Below are 22,031 nucleotides of genomic sequence, written 5' to 3'. Positions count from 1 at the left end.
GTCATTGATGACGTCAATGGACGGCGCTCACGGTGCTCACACTCCCAGCGCAAACGTCAAGGTGACGTTTGACAAATGAGTATGAATCGGACCGATCGTTAGCGTGCTGTGAGCGCTGTGAGCATAATTCGGAACATAGCCCTACTACGATTAACGAACAAAATTCAAATTAAGTTGACGTTGACATGAACAGGACAGTAAACACGCTCATGACAGGTCCGAAACAAAACACCACTCACTCGGATTTGAGCGCGCTATCTGATTCGGACCGGCAGCCAGCACTGTAAAGGTGGGTTCCCACGCCCCGTTGTTTCACAGACCTGACCGCGCCTCAGATCGTAGGAACGGTCGCATCCAATGAGGCCTGTGGTCGCCTGTCGTCACCCACTCCCGACGGATAGCTGCACAGGCATCCACAGGCGTGCCTGACCTGTAATAACACGGGCCGTGGGAACCCACCTTAAGCGTGATTCGGAACACAGCGTATATAAGAAGAGCATACCCGCTTGCCCTTCTGCCGCTGTTTCTTGGCGCGCTTCTTGCCGCGGTCGACGTGCCGCGCCGGCCCCTCGATGTACTGCAGCAGCGCGTCCAGGTCGCGAGGGTCCTGCTGCACGCCGCGCCAGCACCCGCCACCACCGCTGTGTGACGTCATCCTACAACGGACCGGAACATACCCGCTTGCCCTTCTGCCGCTGTTTCTTGGCGCGCTTCTTGCCGCGGTCGACGTGCCGCGCCGGCCCCTCGATGTACTGCAGCAGCGCGTCCAGGTCGCGAGGGTCCTGCTGCACGCCGCGCCAGCACCCGCCACCACCGCTGTGTGACGTCATCCTACAACGGACCGGAACATACCCGCTTGCCCTTCTGCCGCTGTTTCTTGGCGCGCTTCTTGCCGCGGTCGACGTGCCGCGCCGGCCCCTCGATGTACTGCAGCAGCGCGTCCAGGTCGCGAGGGTCCTGCTGCACGCCGCGCCAGCACCCGCCACCACCGCTGTGTGACGTCATCCTACAACGGACCGGAACATACCCGCTTGCCCTTCTGCCGCTGTTTCTTGGCGCGCTTCTTGCCGCGGTCGACGTGCCGCGCCGGCCCCTCGATGTACTGCAGCAGCGCGTCCAGGTCGCGAGGGTCCTGCTGCACGCCGCGCCAGCACCCGCCACCACCGCTGTGTGACGTCATCCTACAACGGACCGGAACATACCCGCTTGCCCTTCTGCCGCTGTTTCTTGGCGCGCTTCTTGCCGCGGTCGACGTGCCGCGCCGGCCCCTCGATGTACTGCAGCAGCGCGTCCAGGTCGCGAGGGTCCTGCTGCACGCCGCGCCAGCACCCGCCACCACCGCTGTGTGACGTCATCCTACAACGGACCGGAACATACCCGCTTGCCCTTCTGCCGCTGTTTCTTGGCGCGCTTCTTGCCGCGGTCGACGTGCCGCGCCGGCCCCTCGATGTACTGCAGCAGCGCGTCCAGGTCGCGAGGGTCCTGCTGCACGCCGCGCCAGCACCCGCCACCACCGCTGTGTGACGTCATCCTACAACGGACCGGAACATACCCGCTTGCCCTTCTGCCGCTGTTTCTTGGCGCGCTTCTTGCCGCGGTCGACGTGCCGCGCCGGCCCCTCGATGTACTGCAGCAGCGCGTCCAGGTCGCGAGGGTCCTGCTGCACGCCGCGCCAGCACCCGCCACCACCGCTGTGTGACGTCATCCTACAACGGACCGGAACATACCCGCTTGCCCTTCTGCCGCTGTTTCTTGGCGCGCTTCTTGCCGCGGTCGACGTGCCGCGCCGGCCCCTCGATGTACTGCAGCAGCGCGTCCAGGTCGCGAGGGTCCTGCTGCACGCCGCGCCAGCACCCGCCACCACCGCTGTGTGACGTCATCCTACAACGGACCGGAACATACCCGCTTGCCCTTCTGCCGCTGTTTCTTGGCGCGCTTCTTGCCGCGGTCGACGTGCCGCGCCGGCCCCTCGATGTACTGCAGCAGCGCGTCCAGGTCGCGAGGGTCCTGCTGCACGCCGCGCCAGCACCCGCCACCACCGCTGTGTGACGTCATCCTACAACGGACCGGAACATACCCGCTTGCCCTTCTGCCGCTGTTTCTTGGCGCGCTTCTTGCCGCGGTCGACGTGCCGCGCCGGCCCCTCGATGTACTGCAGCAGCGCGTCCAGGTCGCGAGGGTCCTGCTGCACGCCGCGCCAGCACCCGCCACCACCGCTGTGTGACGTCATCCTACAACGGACCGGAACATACCCGCTTGCCCTTCTGCCGCTGTTTCTTGGCGCGCTTCTTGCCGCGGTCGACGTGCCGCGCCGGCCCCTCGATGTACTGCAGCAGCGCGTCCAGGTCGCGAGGGTCCTGCTGCACGCCGCGCCAGCACCCGCCACCACCGCTGTGTGACGTCATCCTACAACGGACCGGAACATACCCGCTTGCCCTTCTGCCGCTGTTTCTTGGCGCGCTTCTTGCCGCGGTCGACGTGCCGCGCCGGCCCCTCGATGTACTGCAGCAGCGCGTCCAGGTCGCGAGGGTCCTGCTGCACGCCGCGCCAGCACCCGCCACCACCGCTGTGTGACGTCATCCTACAACGGAACAGAACGGAACTATTACATTGCTGCATGCTTTTTTAGGGTTCCGTACCCAAAGGGTAAAAACGGGACCCTATTACTAAGACTTCGCTGTCCGTCTGTCTGTCTGTCACCAGGCTGTATCTCGTGAACCGTGATAGCTATGATGTATTTCTGTTGCCGCTATAACAACAAATTCTAAAAACAGAATAAAATAAATATTTAAGTGGGGCTCCCATTCAACAAACGTGATTTTTTGCCGTTTTTTGGGTAATGGTACGGAACCCTTCGTGCGCGAGTCCGACTCGCACTTGGCCGGTTTCTGAATAAATGTCAATATTTACGAAATACTCTACACGGCGACCCTGCCAAGTTTTAACATAGAATCTTCTGCTATAAGTCTCTATAGGGCCCACGCACGTTGGAAGATGTACCATCTTGTGGCCTAAATTGGAAACTTAAACAGTTCACGCCAATAAACAAGAGGCTCCTGTGCTGCCCCCTACAGTTCATGCCCGCTCCCTATATAGTTCAGTACGCTTTTCCCTGTACAATAGGATAATTAACTCACCCTGAGCACCCGCTGGACGTAGAAAATACGCTGGTATCCCTGCTAGAGAGAGACACCTGCTGCGCCGCCGGCCTGCTCTGACGCTGCTGTTGTAGCTAAAAAGAAAGAGAATAGTATCGTAGTGGGACAGACGAATTTTGAACACGGTCAAACTTAAGATGCAAAAAATCAAGATGGCGGGCGAGTCTTAACAACTTTGATGCTTTTTACGATTTTGACATCACAGATCTAGACTGTCAAGAGCGTCATTCTAGATCTGTCATAGAGATAACAAAAGAAACAGAAGACAACAACCACGGACGGTCGGTTGTTGTTGTTGCTGTTGTTGTTGAGATAAGTAAAGAAACAGTGCAGTGGTAACTCCATAAATCAGTTTTCTTACCAAAACGCGCTTTATTTCGTAGCCGACATCTAGCGTCAAGTTGCGGAACTCTCAGTACTGCTACTCGACACTAGATGTCACATGTGTCGCGACTGACGAAAAGTGTATTGCTCAAGAATTTATAACTAATATTATAAGCAGAAGGAATTGAAAATAGAGTTACGGTTATTCTGGTTATAATATTAGCTGATTATCGTTAAGCATTAGACTTTTTGTTTGCCGCGACATCTATTGCCGAATAGCGGTACTTAGAGTTCCGCTACTTGACGCTAGATGTCGACTACGAAATAAAGCGCGAAAACTAATGTATGGAGTTACCACTCTATCTTTACTAATGGCGGCCATTTTTAGTGACTTTTTGAATCATAAAAAGATAATGAGTGCCTTAATATCAAACTCGGGTAAATCCATCCGTCAGACTATGCGATTGTGGTAACGTACGTTGGGGTAAGATTGAAAGGGTTTTTCATGCGGGGTAAGATTAAAAGTCGCCCGTAATGCTTCGGCATACGGACGATATTTTTTTGTCTTACCCCTCATGAAAAACCCGTTCAACGCACCTTATTAAGAAAAGATATAAGGGTTAGGGTAGATAATTGCTGAGAGGGTTGAACGGATTTACCCGAGTTTGAAGTTAAGAGACACAAATTATGGATAACGCTGAATACGTTACAGTACACACAGCAACACTCTTAACTGTCAATTGGTGGACCTTACGCCTTTTGTAATAAGGTTTACGAGCAGTCAGTTACAAATACAAATAGTTTATTATCATAAAATTAATTTAGAATGGGTAGCACATCGTAACTGGTGAATTTCCAATGTGACTTGGAACTCCGGTGGCCGTTTAAGAAGTGTAACAGTCTTACGGTAGATGTCGCTAGGGTCCCCTAGACCCATATAGTGGGAAGATTTGCTGACTATGGATGAGGTCTTGGTGGCTCAGTTGGCAGAGCGCTGGAGTATCTATCCAGAGGCCGTGAGTTCAAGTCTCACCCAAGGCAGTAATTTTTCCACTTTTAAATTTATTCTAAGCTTAATAGCATCGATCGCAGACGTTTCTGCTTGTTAAAAATTAATATTATCATAAAGGTTGTTTACATGTGCATATCTATCAGACTCGCAAACTAGGCTGAGCCTGTATCTCGGAAGTCTGCGAGAGCGATTGACAATTAACACAGTGTGGTGGTGTGGGCGATGGTACCTGTTGCTGCAGCTGCTGCTGCCGCTGGATCTGCTGCTGCTGCTGCGGTGTGAGCGTGGGCTTGTTGTGTATGGGCAGGTCGTAGATGGGCTCCGGTTTAACAGTGTGGGCGGTGGTACCTGTTGCTGCAGCTGCTGCTGCCGCTGGATCTGCTGCTGCTGCTGCGGTGTGAGCGTGGGCTTGTTGTGTATGGGCAGGTCGTAGATGGGCTCCGGTTTAACAGTGTGGGCGGTGGTACCTGTTGCTGCAGCTGCTGCTGCCGCTGGATCTGCTGCTGCTGCTGCGGTGTGAGCGTGGGCTTGTTGTGTATGGGCAGGTCGTAGATGGGCTCCGGTTTAACAGTGTAGGCGGTGGTACCTGTTGCTGCAGCTGCTGCTGCCGCTGGATCTGCTGCTGCTGCTGCTGCTGCGGTGTGAGCGTGGGCTTGTTGTGTATGGGCAGGTCGTAGATGGGCTCCGGTTTAACAGTGTGGGCGGTGGTACCTGTTGCTGCAGCTGCTGCTGCCGCTGGATCTGCTGCTGCTGCTGCTGCTGCGGTGTGAGCGTGGGCTTGTTGTGTATGGGCAGGTCGTAGATGGGCTCCGGTTTAACAGTGTGGGCGGTGGTACCTGTTGCTGCAGCTGCTGCTGCCGCTGGATCTGCTGCTGCTGCTGCGGTGTGAGCGTGGGCTTGTTGTGTATGGGCAGGTCGTAGATGGGCTCCGGTTTCTTTTGGGCGGGCGCGGGTTGAGGGACGGGTCGCTGCTGGAATGCGGCCTGTTGCTGTTGTTGTTGTTTTAGTTGCTGAAATAAATAGAATTTTGTAAAAACGTTCTAGAGTATGTGTAAGCTAACTCTGCAGCGATATCACTACATAGTGTAAAACAAAGTCGCTTTCCGCTGTCTGTCCGTCTGTCCCTATGCAAAGGGGATATAATAGGATAGAGCGGTACTCCCATAGTTAATTTTGTAGCCACAGTAAATTCACTGTCATCCATCAATACACGATTAAAACTAAAAATTAAAATGTATAAAAATACCATAAACTACTTATATATGGATAAATGTCTTTTTTTATTTGCATTAATTATTTTTATATGATTTTGACCCATGTTGTATGCCTATACAAGTACGATGCTTACTTTATATAAATAATTTTTAATTTAAGCGTTATGTTGTATCTTCTTTCTTGTTGTATTTAACTATTTGTTCATTGTATGTTATTTTATGTATCTTTTCTTCTTTTCTGTTACCTTCCGTGATTCTTCTCACCTGATGGTCTCATCGGAAGATCAGCGCTGGAAGTCACCAGCAACATGCTGAGATGAGGCCATTTCGTGGCACTTTAATCTTATTTTATGTTTTCTTTTGTATTATGTAATGTCTTGTTTGTTTGTGCTTACGAATAAAAACTCATTCTATTCTATTCTACAATCCATCGCCCGCGTCCTCACCAGTTAGCAATACGCTCATACTATTTTTCATGGAATTATTTTTATTCAATTTTGGACTCTGTGTCTTAGCGCTTAGATTCGTTTTCATATACAATACCTGTAATCGAATCTGTTCCATAGCGTTGGGGTTGACTTTTCCCTCAGCCTTCAAGGCGGGCGGCACGTTCACTTGAACCGGCACCGTGCGTTGTAATGCCTGAAACAATAGTTAGTTAAAAAAATGGTCAATTTAATTATCCAGTTATTTAATACGACATCAGTACAGATGTAGTGCATAATCCTTTGCCATCGTATTTTACGGATACGTTCGTATTTGTCATGCTACTTCAGTCAACGTCAGTACTTTTTGTACTGAGACTGCATGAAATAGCATAACACGTTCGCGCGTTTGCGTGAAAATACGTTGGTGAAGGTTCATCACATCGCATCAGTTTCGTACTGACAAGTCAAAAAAAAAACCGGCCAAGTGCGAGTCGGACTCGCCTACCGAGGGTTCCGTACTTTTTAGTATTTGTTGTTATAGCGGCAACAGAAATAAATCATCTGTGAAAATTTCAACTGTCTAGCTATCACGGTTCATGAAATACAGCCTGGTGACAGACAGACAGACGGATAGACGGACGGCGGAGTCTTAGTAATAGAGTCCCGTTTTTACCCTTTGGGTACGGAACCCTAAAAATGGTCGATTTAATGGGGTTGGCCGGTCGAAATAATTAGCAGATGGCGCCAGCATAGCTTGCCCCGTCACTCCCTAGAATCAGGGCTCGGAACCGGTATTTTTTTTAAACCCCGAAATAGCCCAATATTTTGAATTTTTTTATGCTCATTACGTAGGACTGAATCATGTATTTAGGAAACAATTTTGCATTATTAAAACGTCCCATTAAAAATTAATTATCAACAAAAGAACGAAAAAGAACGTAATAATACCGGTATTTTTGTATGGAGCAAATACCGGTTTCCGACCCCTGCCTAGAATTGTGTCAATTTTTTTTAAATGCCCTGGATACCAGCCCTTTAAGCCAAATCTCACAGAAAAAGGGGCAAGCTATGATGGCGCCATCTCTGCAAACCTTTGACAGTTGCCAACCCCATTATCCAGTTATTTAATCATATTTAATGCGACATCAGTACAGATGTAGTGAATAATCCTTTGCCATCGTATTTTACGGATACGTTCGTATTTGTCATGCTACTTCAGTCAATGTCAGTACTTTTTGTACTGGGACTACCTGAAATAGCATAACACGTTCGCGCGTTTGCGTGAAAATACGTTGGTGAAGGTTCAGCACATCCGCGCCTATTAACAAGCAATACCGCATCAGTTTCGTACTGACAAGTCAAAAAAAATCGGCCAAGTGCGAGTCGGACTCGCCCACCGAGGGTTCCGTACTTTTTAGTATTTGTTGTTATAGCGGCAACAGAAATAAATCATCATCTTCCTCGCGTTGTCCCGGCATTTTGCCACGGCTCCATGGGAGCCTGGGGTCCGCTTGGCAACTAATCCCAAGAATTGGCGTAGGCACTAGTTTTTACGAAAGCGACTGCCATCTGACCGTCCAACCCAGAGGGGAAACTAGGCCTTGTCGGGATTAGTCCGGTTTCCTCACGATGTTTTCCTTCACCGAAAAGCGACTGGTAAATATCAAATGATATTTCGTACATAAGTTCCGAAAAACTCATTGGTACGAGCCGGGGTTTGAACCCGCGACCTCCGGATTGCAAGTCGCACGCTCTTACCGCTAGGCCACCAGCGCTCTCAACAGAAATAAATCATCTGTGAAAATTTCAACTTTCTAGCTATCACGGTTCAGGAAATACAGCCTGGTGACAGACAGACAGACGGACAGACGGACGGCGGAGTCTTAGTAATAGAGTCCCGTTTTTACCCTTTGGGTACGGAACCCTGAAAAGTGTCCTTCTCAGTAAGAGTGGTTCATATATTTGATGTTGTATGTACTTACTTTCGGTTTGTCGTCGCTGACGCTCATGTCGGCCATCTTGTCGAGCACGGCGGCCATCTTGTCGGGCTGGCGTTCGTCCTGCCGCTTGAGCTGCTGACGCATACTTGTACTCACCTTGGGCTTGTCGTCGCTGACGCTCATGTCGGCCATCTTGTCGAGCACGGCGGCCATCTTGTCGGGCTGGCGTTCGTCCTGCCGCTTGAGCTGCTGACGCATACTTGTACTCACCTTGGGCTTGTCGTCGCTGACGCTCATGTCGGCCATCTTGTCGAGCACGGCGGCCATCTTGTCGGGCTGGCGCTCGCCCTGCCGCTTGAGCTGCTGACGCATACTTGTACTCACCTTGGGTTTGTCGTCGCTGACGCTCATGTCGGCCATCTTGTCGAGCACGGCGGCCATCTTGTCGGGCTGGCGCTCGCCCTGCCGCTTGAGCTGCTGACGCATACTTGTACTCACCTTGGGTTTGTCGTCGCTGACGCTCATGTCGGCCATCTTGTCGAGCACGGCGGCCATCTTGTCGGGCTGGCGCTCGCCCTGCCGCTTGAGCTGCTGACGCATACTTGTACTTACCTTGGGTTTGTCGTCGCTGACGCTCATGTCGGCCATCTTGTCGAGCACGGCGGCCATCTTGTCGGGCTGGCGCTCGCCCTGCCGCTTGAGCTGCTGACGCATACTTGTACTCACCTTGGGTTTGTCGTCGCTGACGCTCATGTCGGCCATCTTGTCGAGCACGGCGGCCATCTTGTCGGGCTGGCGCTCGCCCTGCCGCTTGAGCTGCTGACGCATACTTGTACTCACCTTGGGTTTGTCGTCGCTGACGCTCATGTCGGCCATCTTGTCGAGCACGGCGGCCATCTTGTCGGGCTGGCGCTCGCCCTGCCGCTTGAGCTGCTGACGCATACTTGTACTCACCTTGGGTTTGTCATCGCTGACGCTCATGTCGGCCATCTTGTCGAGCACGGCGGCCATCTTGTCGGGCTGGCGCTCGCCCTGCCGCTTGAGCTGCGCGTGCGTCTGCGCGGCCGTGAGCGGCGGGCCCGCCGGGGGGAGGGTTTTGGGGAGCGCCTGGAACACGAACTGGAAGTTATTTAGTCGGTGGTGCGGAAAAATTTAATAAATATCAACATGGTAAAAAATAAATGCAAAGGTATGATGCCAATCTTTTCAAAAGCTTGGCCATTTTTGTTTTATGTGTCGACTAAACTGTATTGGCTATAGGTTACGGCATAGGAAAAATGTGAACATTCATAAAAAGAAATCATCATACTACTTCATAGCCGTCGAGCATCAAAAAACGAATGTGTCGCAACAATCTCGCACGAGGTCATTTATTAATCATTAGAAATAAAATAGAAAAAGCAAACGCAGGGGTACAAAACTTCAGACAACGCAAGTAACAACCAGAATTTGGGATTTCTTGTAAACAGTAATGTAAGTGTGTTGTTTTTCCTACAGACCATTGCACAGGATAGCGCTTCTAACAACTTTTCGCGGTAGCAAGTCGTTGGAAGCAGACGTGTCGATAATTTTACTTAAAAATACAATTAATAAGTGAAGTTGAAGTTTAAACCGTACACTAAAATAATTAAAGCTCAAAAGTGACAATAATAAGTGTGTAATTACATCTTTTCAACACCAGTGTAACCACGGGCAGCGGTTGAGCGCGGGCCACCGCGGGGCTCCCCGCTACCCCTGGGGGGACAAGGACGGTTGCTATTTTTTAACCCACTCGCACGCCACCCGATACAAAGGCACACAGCGCGATCGCTGTTAACGTCGATGTTACAAAACCACTGCCGCGCTAAACCTGTATACTGATAATTAGGCAGCGCACCGGCCCGCATTGTACGTATTGCAATTCGTTTTCTTAAGTGCATACGTAAATACAAGCAATGAGTGCACATAATTCACCCACAAAAACCGTCTCGGGCGGGCCACAACCGGATTTGTCTAAGCTAAATGATATGGAGGCGGACTTCGCGGACACCGCAAGAGATACAAAAACAATTACATTCCGAAAAAGAAAAAATCCTTTTGAACACGATTGTAAGTGCAGTAATGAAATGAAAGAACTACGAACGGAGGTTAGTCGTATGACCTTGCTGCTAGAAAAATTTACTCAGTCTAACGAAATAATGCTGGCATCAATGAATAAAAATATTGTCGAATTTAAGGAACAGGTAGCTGAGATCAAAGCCTCCACGGACCAATCAACTAACATGCTTCGTGAGAATATCGCTCAAATCAAGACCCAAATGAACGATATAAAGGCAACGTCGCATACCATATCAACTGAGCAAAATAGTATCAAGACACAAGTAAGCTTGCTTGAAAATAAAATATCTGAGAATGAATCCAAAATTAGATTGTTAGAGGGGAGCAAATCAGCTACCAACATTAAGTGTTCATCTGATCAGTCTCAATTGCATCTCCACGAGGAATTGATACGCGAGGCTCAAGATCGCAATGAGAGAGAAAAAAATGTTATCATTGTTGGACTCGCAGAACAGACCTCCGAAAACGCTCAAGAGAGAGCAGCTTGTGATGAAGCTGATGTAATACGAATTACACGATCAATCGTCCCAGACACGCCGCAGCCAGTTAGAACTATAAGAATCGGTAAATACAGCGAAACAAAAATCAGAAAGGTCAAAGTATGCTACGAATCCAAATTTCCAGCCAAACAACTCCTACGAAACAAGGAAAAACTCCCGGAAAATATTAAACTTTACTCTGATCAAACCCCAAAGCAGTATAAATATCTACAAAATCTTAAGGAGGAATTAGCCAAGCGTGTTAATGACGGTGAAAATAACCTCACCATTAAATACATAAATGGAATACCTAGCATTATTAAAGTAACTCCAAAAAACTAAATATTTCATCAGGTCAAAACACGGGAACTTATACTGTTACGAATAGCAACACATACCAGCTCATTAATAATTACGCAGATCTACAATGCAATAAAAGCAGACTTACTTTCTTTTACCTAAATGCTAGAAGCATACGAAAAAAAGGAAAATTCGACGAACTAAAATGCATACTTAAAGCAATGCCTACAACAGTTCACATACTTCTTTTAACTGAAACTTGGATTGCAAATGAAGAACAAGCTCGTGAGTTGCAAATAGAAAACTACACTCACTATTTTAATTACAGGACTGACACGAAAGGTGGAGGAGTCTCAGCTTTTGTACATAATAACCTAAGACATACTATATCCGAATCACAATACCTAGATGGCAATAATTACTTATGGGTACGTCTTCAAAACTATTCACTTGAAATTGGAGTAATATATAACCCAGGTCATACAAATTATCAAAATTTTCTCGATGAGCTAAATAACCAGTTGCAGAGAAGAAATAGAGCAATAGTTTTCGGAGATTTCAATATTGACCTACTCGCTAAAGAAAAGAAAACTCGACAATACAAAGCTCTTCTAAAAGAAACAGACTTCACACTATTAAACAAAGTTAATAAACAATACTGTACGAGGGACTCTAAAACACGACAATCTATACTGGACCATGTTAGCACTAATTTAAAAGACGACTATTTTCATATGGCAATCATTGAATCGGGAATGTCTGATCATAAGCAAATATGTATTGAATTAAAGAAAACCAAGCAACCAAAAAGGATAGAGACCACATATGAAGCAGTTGACTACAACAGGCTATATACAAACTTCGAAGAAGCTGAACTGAACAATACCGATGACGACTACACGGCACTTGAGAGTTCTATAAAGAAATACATAAATGCTAGTAAAATCACTAAAACTAAAATCCTCAATCCTCCGCAAAAAGATTGGATATGTAAGGACATAATCAACGGGATAAACAGGAGAAACAAACTTTGGAGTGAATTAAAGGAAGACCGGGGAAACAAGATCCTAGAAGAAAACTATAAAACAACCAAGAATGACCTTGCCAAATTAATTCAGAATACAAAAGACACATATTACTACAACAAGTTCATACATTACAATAAGAAACCTAAAAAAATGTGGAGTTTAGTGAATACATTAGCATGTAATAAATTACGAGAAAGCTGTGCACCACCGAAAATTATAATACAATCTAAAGAAATAATAGATGCCAAACAAATATGTGAAGAATTTAATGTATATTTTTCGACTATAGGTTCTCTTTTAGCAGATGAAATACCAAAATTATACCATGATGATTCTAAACAAGCCCTACCTAAATCTCATACTAATACTAAGTTGATAAATTTTAAACCATGCAATACCGATGAAATTATTAAAATTATTAACGATATAGATTCTAACTCCAGTGCTGGTGTCGACGGAATAAATACCAAATCTATCAAATGCATAAAAAATCTAATCGCAGATACTCTCACAAACTCAATCAATAAATTACTGTATAAAGGGGAATTCCCTGAGTCCTTAAAGATCGCCAAAGTTACTCCTATTCATAAATCTGGCCCAAAAACTGACCCGGGTAATTACAGGCCGATTTCTGTTTTGCCTACACTATCTAAAATCTTGGAAAAGGTCATATATACCCGTTTGAGCGAATATCTTAACTCTATCAACTTTATCTTTGAACGTCAATATGGCTTCAGGCCTAAAAGTAATACATTAACTGCAACAATCGACCTTGTAACTAAAATTAAATCAAATATAGATAAAAAAAACATAGTCCTCGGCGTCTTTATTGATCTAAAAAAGGCGTTCGATACGGTATGTCATAATTTGCTACTTCAAAAATTAAAACAAATCGGTATAGATGGTAACGCACTAAAGATGATTCAATCCTACCTTGAAAACAGACATCAAGTAGTCAAAATAGACAAAACCCAAAGTGCTAAATTGCCGATAACTTGCGGAATTCCTCAAGGCTCCATTTTAGGGCCTCTACTGTTTTTAATCTACATAAATAATGTACACGAAATAGGCCTAAAAGGTCATGTATCATTATATGCAGACGACACATGTCTGTTCTACTTCGGCTCCTCGATAGAATATTTAATAGAAAACGCTCAAACCGATTTAAATAAATTACACTCCTGGTTTCGATACAATCTCCTCACAATTAACATATCCAAAACTAGTTACGTAATCTTCAAAGCAAAAAATAAAACTATCCCACCCCACAGCCCACTGACGATAAATAATGTAGCTATAACAAATAAAAAACATGAGAAATACCTCGGTCTCCGAATGGATAGCTATCTTACGTGGAATACTCAAATTGAACATATAAGGTCAAAATTATCGTCAATCACTGGTTCTTTACGACGCATATCAGGCTGTATTCCGCATAAGCTACGTTATACCATATATAATTGTCTAATTAAACCGCACCTACTCTACTTGATTGAGCTGTGGGGCAGCGCAGCCAAAACCAAACTAACTCCCCTACAAATACTCCAAAATAAAATAATCAAAATTCTTTTTCACTATCACCGTCTAACACCTACCACGCGTATATATGCAGAAACTGGCCTAATGAACATTAAACAATTGTATATGTATAGTACCAGCATTCTTGTTAGGAAAATATTAAACAGCGCACTCCATACTAACTTAGCCTTTATAACGAAGAAGCAAATATCCAAACGCACTACTCGTCGTGCAAGTTTCATTGTGCTACCGAAGATAAGAACACAATTAGGGAAAAAAATGTTTACATATGAAGGTGCACAGCTTTATAATAAATTACCGTCTGATCTGAGAGGGACAGGCTCATTCAATGCGTTTAAAACTAAATTATCGCAATACATTTTAAACCACTACCCACCTTAAAAAAAAAAAAAATGTGTGAGCGTGTACCTCTCGAGCTCGACTTTAATGCTACCGTAAATAGGATAACTTTTACTTATAACTCTGTTCTCGTGTAAGTGACTTGTATGTCTTTTATGAGAATAAATATCTTTAAACCTAACAGCTACCGTGGATTTTTACATTGATAGATATCAAACAGCACATAATAATTCAGTTTTCCTCAGAAAGCTAGGTTTAGTCAATTAGAAAAACAATAATGGTGTGTGTATACTCACTGGCGGCTTAGGAGTGGGCGGCGCGGGCACCGGCTTGGGCACCTCGGGCGGTGCCACCGGCTTGGCTACCACCGGCTTGACTGCTACCGGCTTGGCTGCCACCGGCTTGGCTGCTACTGGCTTAGCGAGCACTGGCTTCACTGCCACTGGCGACGCCGAACCCTGTTAGATAAATTACGTGTGTATCTGCATGTTTTTTTAGACAATATCTGATATACAAGGGGACAAAGACGGATAATTAGAAAATGCAAGTTTTTAATGAACCACTAGGCCTATTAAATATATTAATGACGGGTCACTCACGTGTTTTAAGTCGAAAACGCTCGACATGTTTCACTCCGTACCGAGGAGCGTCATCAGGAGCTTGCGTCGACGGTGACGGACCGGCGCAGACTGCGGGCCGCAGCCCTCCGCGCCCGATGACTCGGCGCGGGCGCCGGTGGCGGCAGGGGGGGCGAGAAACTACCCTCGTTTACGGCATTATTGTCAAATGTGATGTTGGATTCGGATTCGACTCACTATATACGTTTCGATAAGGTAACTATGCTGGCGAAAGAAAAGTTTGTGATTCAGCGAAAAGTACGGGAGGCTATCGAAATTGGTCGTCATCCGAATTTTAACCGTGATTGTGGTTGGTCAGTGCCTCCGAGCTGGAAAACTGTTTTGGGTACTACGTCGGTGGACAGTGTGGACGAACCATTAGCGAATGACGTAGTGAGTGTTGTGTGCAACCCATCATTTGACAATAATGCCGTAAACGAGGGTAGTTTCTCGCCCCCCCTGCCGCCACCGGCGCCCGCGCCGAGTCATCGGGCGCGGAGGGCTGCGGCCCGCAGTCTGCGCCGGTCCGTCACCGTCGACGCAAGCTCCTGATGACGCTCCTCGGTACGGAGTGAAACATGTCGAGCGTTTTCGACTTAAAACACGTGAGTGACCCGTCATTAATATATTTAATATGTCTATGTCTCACGGAAGTTTTGTTATTAAAATCACTAGGCCTATATTAGAGATTTCCATAAAGGATGGAGTCAGCCTCATTATGAGACATAAACCAAAGGAGCGGATATGCTAAGGTTTTGATATTGATGTCCTCGATCATTCACGCTAATTGGTGCGTGAGAAATGCCTTGCGAGTCGCGTCAAAGTCGTATCAAATACAAGTGTTTGAGTAGTTTCTTCCCCATTTAGATTAAACAGTCTGTATTTTTAACCCTTAACGGGCAGAAAGTTGTCAGAAATTACGCAAAATGGAACCACTTTGTGGATGGATATCACTTTGAAATAGTTCAAAATCATAATGGGTACCAGGGATGTTGCGAATATTCGCATCCGCATCCGCAACCGCGGAACTTCCGCATTATTTTCAACATCCGCATCCGCATAAAATCGTTGCGGAGGTTAATGCGGATGCGGATGTGGAACAGGTAGGTACAGCAACGTCTTAGCGGCGGCGTAAGTGCCAGGTAATTTCGTCATTACTCAATAGGAATAGGAATCTCATTTCGTTTTTATGATTCGTCGATCGAGCACAGGCTACTATGACGGACAGCGACAAGAAGTGAAAAGTTTGTTTTATTTGGACTTTAGTATAGTAATGCGATTGGTGGGGCACCTATATTCTTGTTCAAATACTAAAAGTTTCATTTTTTTTTAATAAAAATTACTAAAGTGTAATATTTGAATAAGAATGAGAATTGTTTATCGCCACATTATCAAGTACAAAAGAAAATGAAATAAAAGTACAAAAGAAAATAAAATAAAGTTACATAAAACAAGAATAAGAAAAAACAATTATTAATTTATAAGTAAGTACAATCAATTGGGCAAAGGGTTTCCAGTCTCAGCGTGTGCCGGGCCGAGATGCCCGGCGCTGGTTTTCAGACCGGTCCCAGACTAGCACGGCCGGAGGGTAGCATAATTATTAACTATATCAATTACAATGATAACATCTGTGCTCGTAATTAAGTACTATTGACGTTTTTATGTGCCTAATCTCGACATCCGCATCCGCATCCGCGGATGTGAGCCTTTAAAAATCCGCATCCGCATCCGCGGATGTCAAAAAATCGGCATCCGCAACATCCCTGATGGGTATTATATTTAACCCAACCTTAATAAAGCTTAAGTGAATATACATACGTTAGCCGTCCTGCATTTCTGCTTTTTCTTATTGAGTATGGAGCGCAAACGCTCCCTCGTCTCGTTGTAGTTGCGCGGCACCGGCGTCGTGAGCGGCGGCTGTCGAAACAACTGCTTATAAGCTAGCCATACACGCACGGATTTGCCCGTCGGATCTGCCTGAAAGATGTGTCTGGCGGACACATCCGTCAATGTGTGGCGAGAAATAGACACAGATTTGTCCGCCGGATGCCCGTCCGCTGCCCATCTGTGTCTATTTCTCGCCACACATTGACAGATGTGTCCGCCAGACACATCTCTCAGGCAGATCCGACGGGCAAATCCGTGCGTATGGCTAGCTATAGTTTTGTCTTTTATAAGTTCGCCTTTGTACATTGTATTTGTTTTGATTGTAATTTTAACTTGGCTTGTTGATAATAAAGTATTTACATACGTGACACTTCTTGGCCATAAGAGTCCGCAGCGAGCTCAGTTCTCCATACAAACGTAGTTACGGCAGGCCTATGGAACTCTCCGCGCGAGCTCGGATTTATACCTACGACTCGCTTCCCGCCGGCGGGACTCAAGCTAACCAGTTGGTTGCCACACGTGCTCACGCACGCACGTCACCGCGCGCTATGCCAAAGAAATGTCTTCGTCACGAACAAATAACACAGATTGTAGTGTGGATGGATGCAGAAACAACAAAACAAATAAAAAATATAGTTTTTTCCTCTTTCGACGGATGAAGAAAAGTAAGTAGACATTCTCAATATACCTATTGTTATTATTTTTACGATAGTTACAAGCTACGTAGTTACTATTAAATTGTTTTAAAGATGTAGGTAATGTTTTTTACGACACATTTATAGCTAGATATCTACCTAAGACATCTAAGTATTTGAAAGAAGCGTCGGCAACCCTAGCGTTGTACCGGTGCGCGCGGTGCGGGGAGCGGCGCGTTGAAGGTCACTCCATTGTATTTTTGTGTAGGTATCAAAACGGTAGGTATTTGCGTTTTCTTTGAGAGATAAGTATCTGTTCGTAAGAACTATTATATAATCTGTGGTTACGGGCTCATTTTAAAACGACTAGCTAGATTGCTCTCAAACTTTGTTGTTACAATAGGATGAGGTATATCTATGCCTGTAATTGTGACGTTTTCAACTAAAAGGTACCACATTGTCGCTTGTCGATAAGGTTGATTTCGAATTGAAGCTATATAGAAATAGCGCCTTATTGACAACCGACAATAAGTACCCTTTTGGTTGAAAATGGCACAATTAATTTATGTAGCTTGAAATACCATAATTAAAAAAATACAGCGAGCTTTTAATACAAAACTTGTTTTTGCTATATTTCGTTTGTTTTATAAGCTATATAAACTAATTAGCGACATAGATATACCTCATGTCATTGTATGTGCAAAGTTTCATTACAATCCAACACGTAATTTTAAAATGAGAATGAAACTCGGTTTGTATGGGAAGGTGAAATTCGGCCGAGCTCACCGGGGACTCTTAGATTCTCTATCATGTTGAGTAGTTGTTTTTTTTATGATTTAGGAGGCAAATAAGCAGACGGGTCACCTGATGTTAAGCGATCACCGCCGCCCATGGACACCCGCAACACCAGAGGGGTTCGAATTCAAACTGTTGTGAGACATACTAATATTAAGAGAAAGGATATTATGAGAAAGGAGACCTAGGCTCTCCGAAACATGTCGCGCGAGTGACTAAAACAAGTGAGTCTAAACCGTAAAATGATTTAATACCAGAGGGGTTGTAAGTGCGTTGCCGGCCTTTAAATGTTTGTGTGATCTTACCGCATGTCCGAACACGGTGCAGTAGCAGCACGTGCAGGGCTGGTCGGCCGCGCCGTCGCCCGCGCACGCGGCAGTGCCGTTCGAGTGACCGACTGGAAACAAATAATACGATGACACATGTTGAATTTTATAACAAAATCTAGTAACATAGATAGCAAATTATAACAATAATGTAGATATTAAAATAATATATGGAAATAATGCAAAAATACAGGACTTGAAAGTTTCAAAATTTGTATTTTTTTAACTTCCAAAAAGGAAAAAAAGTAAGGGTACCATCCGATTTCTTAGATTTTATCCAAAAAAGATGGTACAGCAACTATATACCTATACATAAACGCTATATTTCACCGACAAAAGGGCAATTTTCTTTTTTTGTCCATACATTCAAAATGGGCTCACAGTGACCTTGACGTCACGTTCACTGACCGTGTTGTTAGGAGCGTTTCGCGAGTGAAGTACGACTGTCGGACTTTGACTATCATTTCTGATTTTTGTAATCTAGCTAGCCTATTCATTGCATTTAACATAAAACATTGTGGAAAGGCCAAAAAACTCATTAAAAACACTGTTAACTGACAATTAAAACGAGATCCACTGATGGTTAGTCATTTTAGCCTCAAGAGAAAAATATAAAAACACAAACAAAACGTACCTTTACAAACATGCTGCTGATGCGACGCGTTCTCGCACACCTTCGGCTTAGCCGCCGGTTTCACCGCCGGTTTAACCACTTTTACCTCCTTCTTCTTCTCCTCTAGCCCCGTCTTGCTCTTGCCGTCATCATAACATTGCTTCACAATGTCCCCTAAACACACATTATCGTTGTCTTTGCAGGAGTTACAGATACAATCGTTCGTCCATTTGCAATCAGTTTTCGGAGTATCGCAAGCGTCTGATTCTGATTTCGTCTGTCCGTTTCGCATCATATTTCTAAAGGCTACAGCGTTTAATGTTTGTTTAGCGTTTCTTAAAGCTTGAGCTGAATATTTCGCTAGCAGCTCAGGGTTTTGAGAGCCTATGACAGATAGATTTGTCTTATCCTTATCTTTATCTTCAGCCTCGTCAAGTTTCAAAGTCTCCTGTATATCGTCGTCTAGTAATTTCGCATCTATGCTTGAGCATATTGAAATTACATGCTTTTTATAAGATTCCGGTACCGGTAAACCTTGGGTGATATATGATTTTATAGTATAAAAACTGTCTAATAATGATTTCTCTCCTTTAGACGTTAATATCGCTTCGCATTTCGCTAGCAACACTTCGTTTTTAGATTTCTTATCTTCTTCTGTCTCTTTCGATTCGATTTTCTCTTCTTTTTTAACTTTTTGCTCCGGTTTTTTCACTACTCTAGAGTTAGCCTTACCTATGATTTTGCTTAAGCCTTTAGCGGCTAGTATTTCAGCTTCGCTTGCCTGTATAGCTGGGCTTTTAGGTAAACTTAATTTAGTAAAAGATTCCTTAATCTTAGCTTCTAGTTTTTCTAGTCTATATAGCATTACTAGCCACTCGTCGCCCGAGAGCACATCTTTAGGCAATGTGTCCATGTACGACTTATTCATATCTTTTAAACGCTCTAAGAAGTATTCTTTCTTTTCTTCGTCAGGCATGGTAAGAAAATCTGGCACGTTTTCTGTATTCTTACTTGGTATTCCTGTCATTTCTTCTATAACATTACTAGCTATCTCCGGATTGAGTACAATCCACCCTGTTAGTTGGACAGAATCCGCGCACCGTTTTATAACATCTATATATTTAAATTTCAGACTTTTCACTGAAGTCTTTTTGTCTAAAGACATTTTAGATAGTTTCATTATTAGTAGATCGAAAGTGTTACCAGCAGAGGTGCTTAGAAGTTTTGAAATTTGTTTTAAAGATTCCTTAGAGGCCGGGCAGCCTTCGCTATCGCTTTCGGACTGCGAGTTTTTGTTTAACTCCTCTATCTTTTGTATTATCTTATCACTATCGCTGGCGTTCTGTTTTCCAGCTAAATCTTGTATATAAGTATAAAATTTCTCAAGCATGGCTTCTATCTCGTTTTCTAGTAACTCTACAGGTATACCATTAAATTTCGTTGCTACATAGTGCTTCATAGAATTAAACCTATCCTTCACTAGCTCTCTTAACTGGTCCATGCTCAGAGCGTCTTTTACAAAATTGTCAAATAACGTCGATGCTTTCGAATACATTTCAGAATTAATGCTATTCTTTTGCGTATTAAATATGTCCTTATTAATATCATCCTCAAGACACTTAGCTAGCTCAGGACTTTTGTTTTGTTTCAAATATTCGAACACTTTGTTAATAACTACTTGAGCTGATATAGAGAAGAGTAGATCGGAGATTTTCAAATCTTCCTTATTATTTTTATTTTTCATTATAGCTTGTAAGTCTTTTTCGTCTTTCAGAAGCTCTGTTATGTCCTGGCTGTCAAATTCTAGAGTCATTGTGCCTATGATATCGTCGTGTTCTACATTACTCTTAATTTTCCTTGTTTTACGTTTGGCAGTGTTTTTAGTTACCTTAACGCTATCCTTATTCTTATTTAACTTTAGTTCTCTTATCTGTCTTAAGGTTTCAGGGGTTAGTTGGGCTTCATTATTAACTTCAGGGAGACTGTTCATGATCGAAGCGAATTCGGGGAGTTCAAAAGAGGCGTTAGCGAATTCTGAAAGTTTGGACGCTATCTCGGGCATGTTCGCTAGTATCTGCGGCATGTTTTCTACTAGTTCCACTAGTTTAGTATTAGCTGTGTTTATATCTATAGGTTCATCCGAGTCCATTTTCTCTAGGAACTCAGCTGAATTCTTATCCAAACTCATCATGACTTCGCATATTTGTTCTAAAGAAAGCGGCCCGTCTTGCTCCTCCTTCCCCTCTTCTTTATTAATACTGTTGTAAGAATTGATGATATTTTGGCATTCTTCCATAGCTTTTTTGATTTCTAAACCGAAGGTAACATATTTGTAGACATTGGGATCTTTCTCGTCGACTTTGATGCATTTTTCTTCCTCTTCGACTAAGACGGGCGTCCGCCTTGCGTTTAGGGGTACGTTTAGGACTTCTGGTACGATTTGCGACTGGAAATCGACGGTGTCGTCGCGAGGGAGAAACTTGTTGACCTGGAGTAACCTCTGGCTCGGTTTGGGAGTGTACACGGGCATCGGCTCGGAAGTTGTTGGAGACATTTCCTGAAAAATAAAAGTATATGAGAACAGGCTCACGGAAATATGAGCGAGATCAATGATCGTTTTTGTCTGCGTGACAGCGTGATTAAGATAGTGTCCGTCTCTTTCAATCGCGTGGTGTTAATAATTGACACTTAATAATCTATCACGTGAATAAAGCTATTAATATACTTGTCACTATCGCCTGCTAGAGACCTGACCTAGAAATATAGCTAACAACCACCGCAAGAGAACTCGCTTTCACGTAGACAAAACCCACAAATGCCACAGACAGACAGACATTGGTGTTAAACATTAAACCCCTCTCTTTTGCGTCGGGTGTTAATAATAGGAAAACCGGGCAAAGTACGCCTGAATCATAAAGTCACGCACGTTGTCGCACATGTCACAGACTAAGCGCCACTTGCACCATCCCACTAACCCGGGGTTAACCCGTTAACCCAGTGTCAAATTATACTGGTAACTCGGTTTAGGTTAGGTTAGTTTTCATACAACTTTCAGGGTTCAGATTGTCATAATGCATACGTTGCATACGTACGTGGGATAAGCGTGTCCCTGCCTTTACGCACTAAATGACTAAAACAATGAGTATAATAATATATGTATAGTAAAAGAGAGCCAACTCGCGAGTAAATGTCAAACGTCTACACAAACGCCCCAAGCGGATACTGGATCAACTAACCTTTACGTATGTGTGCGTGGCACACATGCATACTAATAAAAACTATGGCACCTTTTTCCCTGAC

General features: G+C 44.8%; 1 protein-coding gene across 1 annotated transcript in view; it reads right to left on the bottom strand.

The window, feature by feature from the left end:
- LOC134753047 (uncharacterized) overlaps positions 1-22,031 on the bottom strand; it is an 85,915-nt gene that overhangs the window by 22,669 nt on the left and 41,215 nt on the right. Inside the window, exons 34-53 of the mRNA XM_063688808.1 lie at positions 18,753-21,288; positions 18,098-18,189; positions 16,294-16,392; positions 14,155-14,316; positions 8,233-9,195; positions 6,252-6,350; positions 5,213-5,504; positions 4,934-5,128; positions 4,724-4,884; positions 3,138-3,232; positions 2,411-2,581; positions 2,094-2,231; positions 1,919-2,056; positions 1,744-1,881; positions 1,569-1,706; positions 1,394-1,531; positions 1,219-1,356; positions 1,044-1,181; positions 861-1,006; positions 503-816 (exon numbers count right to left, since the gene is read on the bottom strand). Of these exons, the coding sequence (XP_063544878.1) occupies positions 503-816; positions 861-1,006; positions 1,044-1,181; positions 1,219-1,356; positions 1,394-1,531; positions 1,569-1,706; positions 1,744-1,881; positions 1,919-2,056; positions 2,094-2,231; positions 2,411-2,581; positions 3,138-3,232; positions 4,724-4,884; positions 4,934-5,128; positions 5,213-5,504; positions 6,252-6,350; positions 8,233-9,195; positions 14,155-14,316; positions 16,294-16,392; positions 18,098-18,189; positions 18,753-21,288 (6,291 nt within the window). The remainder of the gene's footprint in view (positions 1-502; positions 817-860; positions 1,007-1,043; positions 1,182-1,218; positions 1,357-1,393; positions 1,532-1,568; positions 1,707-1,743; positions 1,882-1,918; positions 2,057-2,093; positions 2,232-2,410; positions 2,582-3,137; positions 3,233-4,723; positions 4,885-4,933; positions 5,129-5,212; positions 5,505-6,251; positions 6,351-8,232; positions 9,196-14,154; positions 14,317-16,293; positions 16,393-18,097; positions 18,190-18,752; positions 21,289-22,031) is intronic.

Source organism: Cydia strobilella, chromosome 26, assembly GCF_947568885.1.
Source record: "Cydia strobilella chromosome 26, ilCydStro3.1, whole genome shotgun sequence".
NCBI lineage: Eukaryota > Metazoa > Arthropoda > Insecta > Lepidoptera > Tortricidae > Cydia > Cydia strobilella.
This window is presented reverse-complemented; position numbering and strand designations above follow the sequence as displayed.